This window comes from Rhinolophus ferrumequinum, chromosome 22 (assembly GCF_004115265.2).
Source record: "Rhinolophus ferrumequinum isolate MPI-CBG mRhiFer1 chromosome 22, mRhiFer1_v1.p, whole genome shotgun sequence".
Classification (NCBI taxonomy): domain Eukaryota; kingdom Metazoa; phylum Chordata; class Mammalia; order Chiroptera; family Rhinolophidae; genus Rhinolophus; species Rhinolophus ferrumequinum.
Genome location: NC_046305.1, coordinates 1,465,735 through 1,481,596, shown reverse-complemented (window position 1 = coordinate 1,481,596; position 15,862 = coordinate 1,465,735). Strand labels below are relative to the sequence as shown.

Below are 15,862 nucleotides of genomic sequence, written 5' to 3'. Positions count from 1 at the left end.
CCCCGCGGATGGTTTTGGTCATTAAATTCGTGTCTGCGTACATTGTTTGCAGATTATATGTGACAAATGCACACACGCCAGACACGGAGTCAAAAGCACGAGTTTATCGTTGTAATATTATTTTTATCATCATAATGTGAGAAAATAACTAGTAGGTTAGAGGGGATAAAGACCGGGTTTAATGGACAAAAACAAAAGAGTGTCAGATAAAGAAGTGGAGCCGATAAAAGTGGGCCACTTCCTCCGCATGTCTGTCTGCAGAAAAGGGGCGAGACATTCAGTGCAGACAGGGCGCGTTTGTTTTGTCCTGTTGTTTTTCTAACGTGGAGAGGAGTAAACCATCTAAATAGTGTTTGGAAGAAGCCAGTAGAGGCAGCGAATTTACATCCAGAGCAGAGGCAGGTGAGCTCAGAGTCAGGAAAAGAGGGGACCCTCCTTGGTTGGGCGGAGGGTCAACTGTTCCCCGGTCACTGGCAGAGGGGAGGGGCAGGGGGCTGTGACAGGAAGGGCGCCTCCTGGTGGTAGCACACTGAAGGGCTTCTCCTCTTAGAGCAGTGTCACTTCCTCTGGCACATGGAGGTGAGGGACCTACAAGGAAGACAGAGGAGGAGGACGGGCTGGGGACCTGGGGGTCGGATGGGGAAGGGAAAGACTGAAATGGCCAGCGTGGGGGACGGGAGTGAACGGTGAGAACAGCCCTGGAGGCTGCCGGCTTCCGGGTGCAGCTGAGACTGGACATGTCACTGACCACCTACAGGAAGTGGCAGAAGCAACTGCTGACCGGTTTTCTCTCTCCCTCAGTTCCCGTGTCTCATCCTGTCCTGACCCTCAGTCCTCCTGGGTCCCGAGCTACTGAGGGAGATGTGATGACACTTCGCTGTGAGGCCCAAAGAGGTTCACTCCCGATCCTGTATCGGTTTTTTCATGAAGATGCTTTGCTCAAGGAGATAAAAGCCACTTCATGGAGAAAAAGTTCCTTCCGCCTTCCTCTGACTGCGGAGCATTCTGGGAGCTACTACTGCACAGCCGACAATGGCCTGGGCCCTCAGCACAGTGCGGCCGTGACCCTCTCAGTCCGTGGTAAGACGAGGGGCTGCCAGTCCGCCAGCCCTGCCGCTTCACCAGCCCCTCCAGAAATGTGTTCCGCCTTCCAGTTTCCTCCTCTCCTTCCTCCTGGGGCCAACCTAGAATCCTCCCCTGCCTCCTGGCTCAGGACTCAGCGGTCGGCCCTCATGAGCTTCCTTCCTGTGCAGCGCAGGTGCCATCGCGCCCTTGCCAGCTGCACAGCAGCTTTCTGTCTCCTGACCCCCAGCCTGTCAGGAGCTAACTGCTTTGTCTGTCTCTCCACTTGGCCTGTGAACCCCCAGATGCCTGATTTTCATTCATTCAGTTGTTCTCAGTGGCCACACATCAGTCCCCAGGCCCACAGAGGTGTCTCTTGACCCTTCACTCTCAGACTTTGATCATGAACCGGTTAGAAAACCATGTGAGGTAACAAAGGCAGATAGCAGTTGCCCAGTTACTCCGAAGAGGTCCCCCTTGAGTGAGCACTTCTAGAGCTGGTCAGGCAGTGGTGTGAGGGAGGCCCGGGGTGGGGGCTGCAGCAGGTAAGGGGTAACACATTGGTGGAGGTGACCTCACCCCCGCTGGCTTGGCATCCTGCCTGGAAGGCCCCCGAGGTCGTTGTTGTCGAACAGACAGGAAGTTAAAACGTTTCTGTTGAGCCTTGACTCTCAGCTCTGGGCTGTCCATGGGCAAAGCCCAGGCCCAGTTCTTGGGAGACAGTGTGAGTCGGTTGTCCTGCCTGGTCCCGGAAGCGGCCTCGGTTTCCTCTTCTATAAACAACAGAACCAGGCTGGGGACTAGCCAGAATCTACCCCCTCCCACAATAGTTGTGCAATAGATTATAAAGAAAGGGATGGGGTCCCTGGAGTGAGAGCACAAGTGAAAGAGACGGCGAAGCTGTGCAGCTGACGTCCGGAGGAAATTGGACGGGCGACAGCACTATGAAATGCCGTCAGAGAGGTGTAAATCCTACTCATTCGTTCACCCAGTCAGTGGTTACAGTATGTGCGCTGCACCCCAGATAGCACTGCCACCTAAGCACAGGGTGACACCTAAGGGACAACAGGCTAGAGCAGCAGGCCCCGTGCACACAGTTCCTGGGGCCTGAGAGCCGCTGTGGATGGTCAGGAGGGCCCACACCACTCGAAGGGACAGAACAGCCTGGGGGCTATGGGGGCAAATGGGGAAGGAAAAGACTGAAATGGCCCTGTGGGGGACGGGAGTGAGCTTGTGAGAACAGCCCTGGAGGCTGCCGGCCTCCCGGTGCAGGTGAGACTGGACATGTCACTGACCACCTACAGGAAGTGGCAGAAGCAACTGCTGACCGGTTTTTTCTCTCCCTCAGTTCCCGTGTCTCATCCTGTCCTGACCCTCAGTCCTCCTGGGGCCCAGGCTCCTGAGGGAGATGAGATGACACTTCGCTGTGAGGCCCATAGAGGTTCACTCCCAATCCAATTTCGATTTTTTCATGAAGATGCTTTGCTCAAGGAGATAAAAGCCACTTCATGGAGAGAAAGTTCCTTCCGCCTTCCTCTGACTGCGGAGCATTCTGGGAACTACTACTGCACAGCCGACAATGGCCTGGGCCCCCAGCGCAGTGCGGCCGTGACCCTCTCTGTCATTGGTAAGTCCTGGATTCCTGCCAGTCACCCACCCTTGACCGAAACCCCACTCACAGCCGCCCCTTCAGAAGTCTGTATGGACCTTCCCGTTTTCTAGCCCAGTGACCCTGGTGTCCCTCTTGGCTTGCTGCTCCCAGAACCCTTTCTCTGTGGGCCTCAGCCCTCACCCAGCACTGGCTCAGCAGACCCCTACAATACATGCTGAGCTTTTACCAAATGAATGCATTTTCTCAGATTACCTTCTCATGCTCTGTGAGTTCAGTGCCCAAGCCAGTTTCTCTTAATTCAATGCACAGACGCATGTCACATTTCCCCACGAACACACACAAACTTAATTGCAAGCATAGTCATAGGGACCAGTAGTGGCCAAAATCTTACCTTCTCCAAGGGGTTCCCAAGCAGGGCAAGCTCTCCCAGTGGGTTTGAAGAGTCTGAAAGGGGAAAGCAGGAAGGGAGGAAAGAAGGAAGGAGGGAGGGAGGGAGGGAGGGAGGGAGGAAAGGAAGGAAGGAAGGAAGGAAGGAAGGAAGGAGTCCCCAGACCAGGATGAGGGAACTCCATGATGGCCAACAATTTGTCCAAGAGCTGAGAAGCCTCTCTCTGAGCCATACAGACTTCCTGGCAGAGTAATCTACCTGTGGGGGACATGTCCCCCAACAAGAGACACAGACAGATTTTGTGGGAATGTGTTCTGAGGAGATAGTGCCATTTGGAATCTATCAACAGCCCCGTGTCACTGAGACACACACACACATACACACACAGCATTCTCAAGCAAATACAAGACTGAATTTAACTTCATTCATTGAAGGATATAAGCCAAAAAACGTCCAATGTGATAAGCTTTGTATTGATGCATTTAAGATTATAAAAGGAAAAGAAAGAATACATGATATTTTTAAGATAAAGTATTACTTTAGGGAACAAAAATGATTGCCAAATTCTTCTGGATATACTTAACAAAACTAAAGAAAATATGAATTCAGGGGTGGGGGAGTACAAAAAGGAATTTAAAGGAGTCAAAGAAGAGATAAGATAACAGAAGAGATTAAAAAATTTACCTAGCAGAACTCAGGAGAAAAAACAAAGAAAATTACAAAGCTATTTTAGAGATGAAATCCAAATTTAAAGCAGTAAGAATAGAATGTATACTTCTGAAAACTGTTAATTGAATGGGAAATTGGTTTGAGGAAAATAAAAAACATAGAATGGAAATTGGAAAGATGCAGAAATAGAAGCAAAAAGAAAAAATATTTCAAATGCGAAGCTCAGACAATGAGACCCCCACGTGTTGATAATTAAGTGTCTCTATGTTCAAAAACCTTACTGAAGGGAAAGACAAAGCTCAAAGATGTAATAAAAGTTTTCCTGAAGTGAAGAAAACTTGGACGTGTGAATCCGCAGGCGTTTTCCTCACTTCAGGAAAACTTTTTTGTAAATCATTTCTGACTACTTGACAGACAGAAACTCATCACTAGTGGACAGTAGTTCATTGGCAGTCCATGAGAAATCAACTGGTACTCCACAGGGTCACAAAGGATGAGCTGAGTGAACTGTTCAGTTTAAGACTCAGAAAAGAGAACAAACAATCAAACAAACGTCTGCATTTGTGTGATTATAATCAGAGAGTGAGGAAGCCGAAACTCTAACACTGTCAGTGCAGGTGCAAATTGGCCCAAACTTTTTGAATAACAATGAATATTACATGTCATTATTTGAAATGCCCATATCCCTCATCCCAGAAATTCCACGTCTAAGAATTTATCCTACAAAGTTCATGGACAAACGTGTAAAAAAAAAATAATAATAAAAATAAAAATAAATAAATAAATAAATAAATTATATATATATATATATATATATATGTCATCCATATATATACTGGATGTATATATACTGGATATATATGTGTGTGTGTGTGTGTGTGTGTGTATATATATATATATATATATATATGTAATTGTTTAATGTAGCATTATTGGAAATTAGAAAGTAACAACCTAAACATCCATTAATGGGGAATTGCTTAAATGTATTATGGTAAATCCACGCCAGAAAATGGTTTGCGGTTGTTAAAACAATCAAGCAAAATTTACCTCAAACTATGAAATTGCAAACTTAAAAGAGTCTCATTGTATTGTGTGTAAATTATACCTCAATAGTGATTTTTGTAAGTGATTGAGATAGTCATAACAGAGAGGTGCCCACTGCATGTTGCTAAGGGGAAAAATCAAGTTGTAGATCTAGCACCTGAGGTGGTGTGTGTGTTTGATCCCATGCGTGGGGTGTGTGTATGCATGTGTGTGTGCACGTGAGGTGTGTGTGCGTGTGTGTGTGCACGTGGGATGTATGTGTGTGCTTATACATGGAAAAGATCTAAAAAGCGTCCCAAGTACTCGCCAATGGTAATCTCGGGAATATGAAAATAAAGGAAATGGGAAAACCATTAATTTTTCTTTATATAACTCTATAGGATTTCTTTTTTTATGAGGAGCTGTTTTAAAAAAAAGAAAAAGATAGTGGTATCAACTAACTCATTTTTGCCTTCAGTTCCAGTATCTCGGCCCGTCCTCACCCTCAGGGCGCCTGGGGCCCAGGCCCTGGTGGGGGACACGGTGGAGCTGCACTGTGAGGCCCAGACAGGCTCTCCCCCGATCCTGTACCGCTTTTATCACAACGGTGTCACCCTGGGGAGCAGCTCGGCCCCCTCTGGAGGAGGAGTGTCCTTCAACCTGTCTCTGACTGCAGAACATTCCGGAAACTACTCCTGTGAGGCCGACAATGTCCTCGGGGCCCAGCGCAGTGAGGTGATGCCACTCAGTGTCACAGGTGAGTTGACTCTTCCAACTACAGCATAACGAGGGACAGACCATCTCCCCGCCTTCTCCAGCAGCTGAGACTGGAGGTTCCACAAGGCCATTTGCTTTGTCACATCACAGTCAGCTTGTTGCCTACACAGCCTCCATCTGGGAATTCTTCTGGCTTCTATGTTTTCAGGAACTTGTGCCTTCCCTTTGCTTGCTATGCATTTCCAGCTAGCAACACTGCAGCCATTGTGATCAAAACACAAACTGCATTGTGATCAACCGTGATCAGCAGGGAAGGGAATTAAAAAGTTCCGCGTGTCTCACCTCAGAAGATACTTAGTTGGGGTTTCCTCTGTTTGGCAATCAATGGAAAGGCCAACTCATGCTGTCACTGACTCTGAATTTCTCTCCAGCTCCCCTGCCCCTGTCCCAGAGCAGCTCGGTCCCAACCCAGAACTCCCCGACCCAGAACTCTTCCTAAAAGACTTCTCCGCGTGCTGACTCCGTCCATGGCCCCTTTCCCATTTAGTTCCCGCGCTCACTGGCACCTGGTGGCCCTGTCATGGGCTGACCAAGTGGTGCCCACATTCCATGCAGCTGTGTTCCCTCACTCACAGCCTTCCTTTCTTCCCCATTCTGCCATCATGCCATGACTCTAACGTCCACACGATGACCCAGTCAGCACCGTGGGCTGTCACCCTCTGTACACAAGCCACCCGCTCTCACATGCACACGCCACGCCAGCTGTCTGACCCCAGCCTGCTGTGCTTTCTCCCGCTTCAACGCCTCCAGTCACTGTTGTTCTCATTCCTCGACAGAACCCCCAGTTCTCTAACACCCTATCCCTCCCTGACAATGGCACCCTTGAGTCTCAGTGTCTCTCTCTGTGTCCATCTAACTCGACCCTCCTCTTCCTAAGATATGAGGGCGAGCACTCTGCTCCCTGTGACAGGTGACAGTTTCCATCTGACTTCTCCGTTTCATCCGGTTCTCTCTCTCTCTTTCTCTCTCTCTCTCCCTCCCTTCCTCTCTCTCTCTCGCTGTCTCTGTGTCTCTGTCTGTCTGTCTGTCTCTCCCTCTCTCTCGTGCATTGCCCCACATCTCTCTCTCTGTGTAGGAGCCTTTCCACTGACATCTAACATGCTACATCTCTCCCACGCCGGAGAAGAACCCTCACTTGGTCCCATGTACACCTCCAGCCACTTCTCTCTTGTGGCTAAACTTCTAAGAAGAGTCAGCAACACAGACTGTCTCCATCCCTGGTTACCCACAGGGTTCTAACCCTCTGTTTTCTAATGACCTTTCCATGAAAATGGCCCTCACGGAAGTCACCAATGACCTCCATGGCCATTGTCCAGTCCTCATCGTGCCTGATCTGTCAGAACCAGCCCATGTTGTTCACCGTTTCTTCCTCCTTGACCCGTCCAGGTCTTCGGCGACTGCTCCCTGCCTGCTTTTCTCCTCTCTGGCCACTCCTTCTCAGCCTCCTTACTGGTTCCTCCTTTTATAGATGAACTTTAAAGCTTGGTGTGTTCCAGGACTTTGTCCTACGTCACCCTCTTTTCTTACCTACTTTCCTGCTGTGGATGGTCCTGGGTACGTAATTTAGAAACGATTCCTTGACTTCTACCTTCAGAGGAGACCCCCCACCTGAGTCCCTGCACCTGCCATATCTGCACTCACATCTCAGACGCTCACGGACCTGAGCGGCTGTGACACTGAGCTCATGACGTTCCCCCCTGACTTGTTCCTCCTCCAGGGGTCCCTGCCTCGTGAAAGACACAACCGTCCACCCAGATATACATGCACAAATCCAGGAGTCTTCCTCGACCTCTCTCTCATGTTCTCCACAGCCAGTTAATCACTAGGTCCTGTTGATTTTACTTCCCAAGTATTTCCTGGCTCTTTGCTTCCGGTCTCCACAGCCACTGTCCTAGTCAAACCTGCCATTGTGTCCGTTGCTGTAAGGCCACCTCTCCACGTCACTTGTGACCCATCTCTACTCCGCCTCTGTCCCAGTACAGGCCATCCACACCCTGAAATCCGAATGGTATAAGAAGACAGATTTGATCGTCTCATACCCCCGTTCAGACACACCTGCAGGCTTCCCATTGCTCCGTGAAGGGGGCTCAGTGCTCACCATGGCTCGTGAAGCCCCACTAGCTCCCCAGCTCCTACTTCATGGCTCGCTTCAGGCCCTTCTCTTAGTACTGCCGCCATCCTGTTGCAATAACACAAAAGCTCCCACCTCAGCGCCTTTGCACACACTGTTTGCTTGCCTGGTGCGTCCTTTACTTCCCTCTCCACCTGGTTAATTTCAAGCATTACTCTGTGAGGAAGCGAGCCCTGACTGACCCCACGAGATCAGGTCCCAGTGTGGTACCTTTCGTAGCACCCTGTTCTTTACTTCATATCAATCGTCAGTGTTTCAATTCAATTTTTGTGTTTTGATTGACTTGCTCCCTGTCATGGCTTCTGCACTGTAGGCTTCCTGAGATCCGGGGCGATGCTGTGCCTGTCTCGCTATTGAATCCCCAGTAAACAGTCTAGTTTCTGCGACATATAAAGGGCTCAAATATTTTTTGATGAGTGGATGAATAGTGACGTCACGAGGTCAAAAACTAAAAAAAAAGAAAAAAAAAGTCCTGTTTGAAATGGCTTTTTACTATGAAGAAACATATTTAGACAGTAGGAGCTGATAGCTAACTATTCTGTCTCCCTCAGTTCCAGCGTCTCGGCCCGTCCTCACCCTCAGGGCGCCCGGGGCCCCGGCCCTGGTGGGGGACACGGTGGAGCTGCACTGTGAGGCCCAGACAGGCTCTCCCCCGATCCTGTACCGCTTTTATCACAACGGTGTCACCCTGGGGAGCAGCTCGGCCCCCTCTGGAGGAGGAGTGTCCTTCAACCTGTCTCTGACTGCAGAACATTCCGGAAACTACTCCTGTGAGGCCGACAATGGGCTGGGGGCCCAGCGCAGTGAGGTGGTGCCACTCAGTGTCACAGGTGAGTTGGCCCAGCAGCACAATCAAGGGCTGACTGGGCCTTCCTTCCCAGCAGCTGAAAGAGTGCTGTAGCACTCCTGTCACACGGTGACGGTGACGTCCCAGCCCACTTCCTGCCTACAGAACCCCCACGGGGACGGCTGGGGTCCTTCCCGTGCTTATGGTTTCAGGAAGCAGACTCTTCCCAGCAGCCCCGTTCAAACTGTCTTGACTGTGATAAAAACTCACCAAAAATGCCACGCATAAAAATAAATAATAAAAATTTACTTTTATTTTTTTTGAAATACATTTTTATTAAAGTATGGTACTCTAGAATGAAAGGAAAGGAATAAGGACATTGTCATATGTGTGCTTTCATGTGTCCATATACATGTCCATGAATTTCACATCAGAGAACGGTCACTGAAAAACACAGGTGGACAGAAAGGGCCAGGAACTCAGAAACATCTCAGCAAGGGTGGGCAGGGGGTGGGGGGTGAGTGATGTCAGGTTTTGATGGTCCGTGTTGATGGTCTAGTCCAATGTTTGTAAACTTTCTGACATCTGCCTTCTTCAAAAACTACCTTTGTGGTCAAGGAACTTCTTATCTCTATCACAATTTTGCAGTGTTTTGGCAATGAACTTGCGTGGCTCTCCCTTCTTTGTCAATGACCTTATATGCTAGCCAAGGTAAATCAAGCCAGCTGAGGTAAAAGCCGCCTTGAACCGAAAGTAGGTAGTTGGGTTAGGTGAGAACAATTGTTTTTCATTCACAAGAACCGTGAGGGACTGCCCAGTTTTGTAACAATGATTGATCAAGTTAACTTATCAGCAGTACCCCCAAGCAGACTCTTTAGAACGTGGGCTGCATTCTGATCTGCAGTTATGACACAACAGGGAATCCCGAGAATTCTGCGTGGGGGCTTCTCTGCTGCAATGAAGGGGAGGCCGTTTCCTGACTAGGTTCTCCTCTCAGTGCCTCCCATGAGCCTCCCTGCTCTCGAGCAGCTTTCATTACAAAGGATGTCAGTGTGCCCCACAATTCCACACTGGAAATTCTGTTAACAGGAGCTGTGCACCCAGCCTTTCAGGAGACACCTCCAGTCAAGTGAGTTCACCAAGTGATTGTGAAAGCAGCGGGGATCCAGGGGGCCAGCATAGGAAAGGTGCGAACAGGAAACCATGGAGTAGAAGTGGCCGCCCAGTGGCCAAGTCGCTCTGTTCTCTAAGCTGCCCTGTGACCTCGTCCGTGAAGTGTGACATCCAGAGGGAAAGTGCGTCTCGTGAGCTCTGGGTCTGCTTTGTGATGACGGTGCTTCTCAGCCGAATGTCCAAACCCCCGTTTAAGGAGACCATGGGAATAGCAAAGTCTGTGAATGTCTGCTGAGATGAAGGTCCTAGTCTGGGCTCCGAAGATAACTGGCTGTATGACCGTGGCCAAGCATATTTCCATATGTTGACCTCAATTTCCTCACCCAGAATGTGGGAAAATCAGACTACATGGAAATAATTGTCGTCCCCAGCCTTAGACTTCTGTGATTTTGGTTCACAAGGAATGTGGGTTATTCAGACTAAAACTATCACAGAAGGAAACGTGCCAAAGGAGAAGCTGGGAGTCTCCACTCCTGGGACACCCAGAGAAACAGGAGACCATGAAATGGCACGTCAGTGCCTCAGAGAGCTGTGAGGTGAGATAAGGCTGGTACGCTGAGTCTCTTCTCGTGGCTGGGTCCCTGGCCCCTTAGGAATAGAGACAAAGTCCCATGAGCAGGCTCACTTGGGGGCCAACGATCCTCAACGAGATGCCCAGGGCAGCCAGGAGGCACCTGGACTTCAGGTTTGATTATTTTCATTCCAGCCAGTCCATTCTTCTTCCCCACTGGCAGGCAGCCAGTTTTCCTCCGAGATTCACAGGGATTTATACACGCACCTGTTACAGTCACCGCAGGTGTGTGCCCCCACACCCCCCAGCACAGCGGACATGCACATGACACCTCTCAGTCTAGTCATCATTCCTACTCGTCCCCATTCTTCTGTTTCTGTGACTCCCCTGCTGCTGCTGTCACCCCTGAAAGTTTCCTTGCCCCACCCAGAGGGGTTGTGTCTGAGACATGGGTCGTGCAGAACAGGACCTGCCAGGAGAAGAGACACCTCTCTCATCATCACCACCATCGTCACTGAACCCTTGCCCGGACCAGGCACTGGCCTTGGGGATTGACGTGCAACCTGTCATTTAATCCTCAAACCATCTTTATCCCCACTTTGCAGGAAAGGAAACTGAGGTTTAGAGAGGTGACGTAACTAGTATTCAGACCTGGCGAGCAATGTTTGAAGCCAGGTTGGAACATGGATCTATCCAGCTCTTAACATTAGTCTTCACCGTTTTTGGCCACGTTTAAACACCACTTTTTGGTTTTAAATAATTTGTTATTCTGAAAGAATACGTAAATCTTTGTGATAAAAAAAATTAAATGTTACAAAAGGAATAATATTAAAAAGTAAAAGTCTCCTTCTACCTGCATCCACACACTTTCATGTCCACATACTTCAAAGACATAACCACTGTCAATAGTTTTGTGTGTATTCTTCCAGAGCTATTCAAATATATTACAAACATGAAGGCATAGGATTTGTTACAAAAGTAGAATCATATTGCACATATAGTTATGCAACTTACATTTTTCACTTAAAAATACATCTTGACTTTAGTTTTAAAACTTTGTCTTGGATATCTTCCATATTTCAGTAGCCAGTCAACTAGGCTGCCTCTAGTTTTCATGCTACAATACGAATCTTTGACAACTATCTTTGCATATCTTTTGTCAGTATCCCTACAGAAAATAGTCTTAGAAGTAGATTTCCTGAGTCAGTTTATGTGCATTTTAAATTTGGTATTTATTGCCAAATTGCCATTCAAGGAAGTGTGTCAAAAAAAAAATAGAACGAAAAAAACATCAGATTTGTATGGAACCACAAAAGACCCCAAACAGCCACAGCAATTCTGAGTAAAAAGAATAAGGCCGGAGGTATCACACTCCCTGACTTCAAACTATACTGCAAGACAATAATAATTGAAACAGTAATGGTACTGGCAAAAAAACAGACACACGGAACAATGGGACAGAATTGAGAATAGGACAATGGGACAGAATTAATATAGAAGCCAAAAACATACAATGGAGAAAAGAAAGCCTTTTTAATAAACTGTGTGGGGAAAATTGGAAAGCCATGTGCAAAAGAATGAAACTAGATTATTTGTAACCATACACAAAAAAATAACTCAAAATGGATCAAAGACCTAAATATAAGACGTGAAACAATAAAATGAATAGAAGAAAACATAGGCACTAAACTTACAAACCTTGGTCTCAGAGAGGATTTTATGAACTTGACCCCAAAGGCAAGGGAAGTAAAAGCACAAATAAATGAATGGGACTACCTCAAACTAAAAAGCTTCTACACAGCAAAAAGAAACCATCAACAAAACAAAAAGGCAACCAAATAAGTGGGAGAAGGTATTTGCAAACAATGCCTCCTATAAGGGGCTAATATCCAAAATATAGAGAGAGCTCATACAACTCAATAGCAAACCAACAAACAGTCTGGTTAAAAATGGGCAGAGCACCTGAAGAGACATTTCTCCAAAGAGGACATACAGATGGCCAATAGATATGAAAAGACGCTTAAAAATACTAATCATCAGCGAAATGCAAATTAAAATCACAATGAGATATCACCTCACACCAGTCAGAATGGCTATTATAAATAAATCAACAAACAACAAGTGTTGGTGAGGATTTGGAAAAAAGGGAACCTTTCTGCACTGTTGGTGGGATTGCAAATTAGTGCAGCCACTATGGAAAACAATATGGAGGTTCCTCAAAAAAGTAAGAATAGAGCTATCGTATGACCCAGCAATCCCTTTTCTAGATATCTACCTGAAAAATTTGAAAACATTTACTCGTCAAGATATACTTACCTGTATGTTCATTGCAGCCTTCTTCACAGTAGCCAAGACAAGGAAACAACCAAAGTGTCCTTCGATAGATTGGATAAAGACGTTGTGGTATATATACACACTGGAATACTATTCTGCCATAAGACAAGATGAAATAGTGCCATTTGCCACCACATGGATGGATCTTGAGATTATCATGCTAAGCGAAACAAGTCAGAAAAAGTCAAGAACCATATGATTTCACTCACATGGGCTATAAAACAGAAAGCAATAAACGAACAACCAAAACAAACAAACAAACTCATAGACACAGACAGCAGAAAGGTAGTGACCGCAGGGGATGGCGGGGAGGATGAAGAGGTTAACAGGGGTCAAATATGTGGTGACAGAGGGAGACTAGACTAGGTGGTGAGCACACAATGCAATATACAGATGATGCAATATAGAATTGTACACTTGAAACTTATATATCAACCAATGTCACCTCGATATATTTAATAAAAAAGGAAGTGTGTCAAATTTGCATTGCCTCTACAGCACATGAAGGTGCTTGTTTACCCACAATGCATCAGTATTAGCAGTCTTTTTGCATTTTTTAATTTTTCAATCATAGTTGGCATACAACATTATATTAGTTGCATCTGTACAGCAGAGCAGGGTAGACATTTATATAACTTACGAAGTGATTCCCCCATAAGTCTAGTACCCACCTGACACAATATATAGTTATTATAGTGTTATGGACTCTGTTCCCTATGCTGTACTTAGTTGTTTTAAGCTTTGATCATCTGAGCGTGTTTTTAGTTGTATGTATTTAATTAGTAATGAAGAGATAATCTTTTTATATATTTATTGGCTATTTGAAGTTTTCGGTGGTTCAGGCCATTTTCACATTTTTCTGTTGGATATTTCTGTGCACTGAAAGCTATTTGTCCATCAATATGTTAAAAGTAGGAACATCTATTGATTTTTGTCTCCTCAGTTCCAGCATCTCGGCCCGTCCTCACCCTCCGGGCGCCCGGGGCCCAGGCCCTGGTGGGGGACACGGTGGAGCTGCACTGTAAGGCCCAGACAGGCTCTCCCCCGATCCTGTACCGCTTTTATCACGACGGTGTCACCCTGGGGAACAACTCGGCCCCCTCTGGAGGAGGAGTGTCCTTCAACCTGTCTCTGACTGAAGAACATTCTGGAAACTACTCCTGTGAGGCCGACAATGGCGTGGGGACCCAGCGCAGTGAGGTGGTGACACTTTCCATCACCGGTGAGTTCCCTATGCCCAGGCCACCGTGAGGACAAATATTTCCTGCAAGGACGCTGTGACAATCCTCACAGTGCCTGGGCAGGACAGGGCTTCTCGGAGACTGGCACCCAAAGCGGGGTTCTCGAAATCACTTTCTGAAGTAACAGTGCTTGAGTGGGAGCGGGTCCAGGGGCTCAGTGGACTCAGTGTCCAGCAACGGCTGCTGCTCTAACTGCCCACTGTCCACCTGACCCCCAGCCAGGCCTCGGCCGCAGGCGTGAGCTTCCTCGCGGAGGGGGTCCATCTCCTGTGCCACAGCGGCTCGGCCGTCCAGGCCCTGGACTCGTCCTGTCTCCACGCCCAGGCCTGAGCGCCAGGGGTCAGGGCGGTTTGGACCACAAGCCTGTCCCTCTGGCTCACGCGCAGGGTTTCCCCCTCAGGGCTGACAGGGAGCAGAGGCGGCCATGTCGCCACAGGCGTCACCGGGGTGCTGCTCAGCCTGGTGGGTCTGGCGGCGGTGCTGCTGCTGTTCTATTACTGGCTCCCGGGAAGAGCAGGTGGGTGACCCTGCTGACCTTTGCTGACCCTTCCCACCTCCATTTCCTGGGGCTCATGCTGCCTTGGTAACCACCTCTGAGCTCTCAACAGCTCCCCCCATAAGCCCACAGGCCCCCCTTCCCCTCTGGGTCCCCCAGGATTTGTCTTTACCAAACGGTCCCACTGGGTGGAAGGAAGACCCCCTGACGTGATGTGCTTGACCCGACATCATAAGCTGCAGCGTCTCGACCACCTGCCCTTACAAGACCCCCCAGGAGTGGGAAGAGGGGGAGAAAAGCTGCAAGTCAGGAGTGGAAACAGGAAGCAGGTGGGGGGTAAACTGCTGACTCTATAAAGTGTCTGCACAGCTGGTCAGCTCTGTTTTCCTCCTGGCAGCCATGAGCCGTTATTCTTTACAAACTGCAGGTTACAGGGTCGTGGATGGGGGCCCCTTTCACATTGTAACCATGAGCCGTTATTCTTTACAAACTGCAGGTTACAGGGTCGTGGATGGGGGCCCCTTTCACATTGTAACCATGAGCCGTTATTCTTTACAAACTCCAGGTTACAGGGTCGTGGATGGGGGCCCCTTTCACATTGTAACAACACCCCTCGGGAAGCCAGCGTCCGTCCCAGGGCCGGTGGTTGTGGCCCAATCCGCCGCGTCCCTCGGGCATAGCTAAGAAGGGTCCCACTGCAGGGCAGTGGCTCCTGTAACGCCCTCTACTCTCTCTTGCAGGAGGGAGGCCTGCCTGCGACGCCTCCAGGTAAGAGCTGGGCTGTGTGCCCATGTGGCTCACGAGAGGCGTGCGGGGCAGAGAGGGGAAGTAAGCCCGGTGACTGCCGAGAGCAGTTCCCGCTGTGTGTTGTGAGATGAGCTGTGCCCCTTTCACATTGTCCCCTCCATGGGACAGTGTGAGGCAGGTCCCAGGACTTTCTCTCCTGCCATCTCACCCTGGCCTCCTTCTTGCGTGAGGTGCTGCTTTTTATGTACAACCGCCATCCTTGTGCCATCGTTGCCTTGCTTGTCTGAGTGCCCACTGTGACCACTGAACCCATTTGTGTCCTGACATGGCCTTGACCTCAGCTGGATCAGCCTGGAAAGCTCTGGACTTGGCCAACCTAAGCAACACCTGTTGTGACGACAGCCGAGAAGGTGCCGTCACACAGCTGGGCCACCAGAGACAGCTCTGTGCCAGGGGTGGCGCCTGTGAGGAAGGGCTGCCACGTGGGCTCAGCTGGGTCACCACCGAGCCCCGGGCAAGCTGGGTGGCAGCACACGAACCTCCAAGAGCCCCTGAGCCTTTCCAATTCCTGGTCTCTCTCAGACGCTGACTGCCTGGAGAGTGGAGGCTTTAGAGCCAGGTTGGAAGCTTGGCTCGTTCCCTTTCTACCTACACACCTCACCTCTTGGAACCTCCATTTCTTCATCTATAAAATAGGGAGCACAGTAGAATCAACTGAATATTGATATAAGCACTAGTTCAGGGCCTGGTACACACAGAGCGACCACGAAGTCTGCAAACACAGATGGTATCCATGTGTCATCAATAGAATCGTCCATAACAATAGGCCGGTTGTTACGTCCCCATCTACGACGCGTCCCAGCTTGGCTGTCACCCTTTGGTAAAGACTCGTTACAGGCCCTTTGCGG

At 48.7% G+C, this 15,862-nt stretch overlaps 1 protein-coding gene across 1 annotated transcript; it reads left to right on the top strand.

Moving 5' to 3' along the window:
- Positions 1–657: 657 nt before the first annotated feature.
- FCRL5 (Fc receptor like 5) lies at positions 658–14,979 on the top strand. Its single transcript, XM_033092624.1, has 8 exons — positions 658–686; positions 833–1,080; positions 2,411–2,689; positions 5,236–5,514; positions 8,217–8,495; positions 13,414–13,692; positions 14,112–14,228; positions 14,948–14,979. The coding sequence occupies exons 1-8, from the start codon at positions 658–660 to the stop codon at positions 14,977–14,979; spliced, it is 1,542 nt and encodes a 513-aa protein (XP_032948515.1).
- The last annotated feature ends 883 nt before the right edge of the window (positions 14,980–15,862 follow it).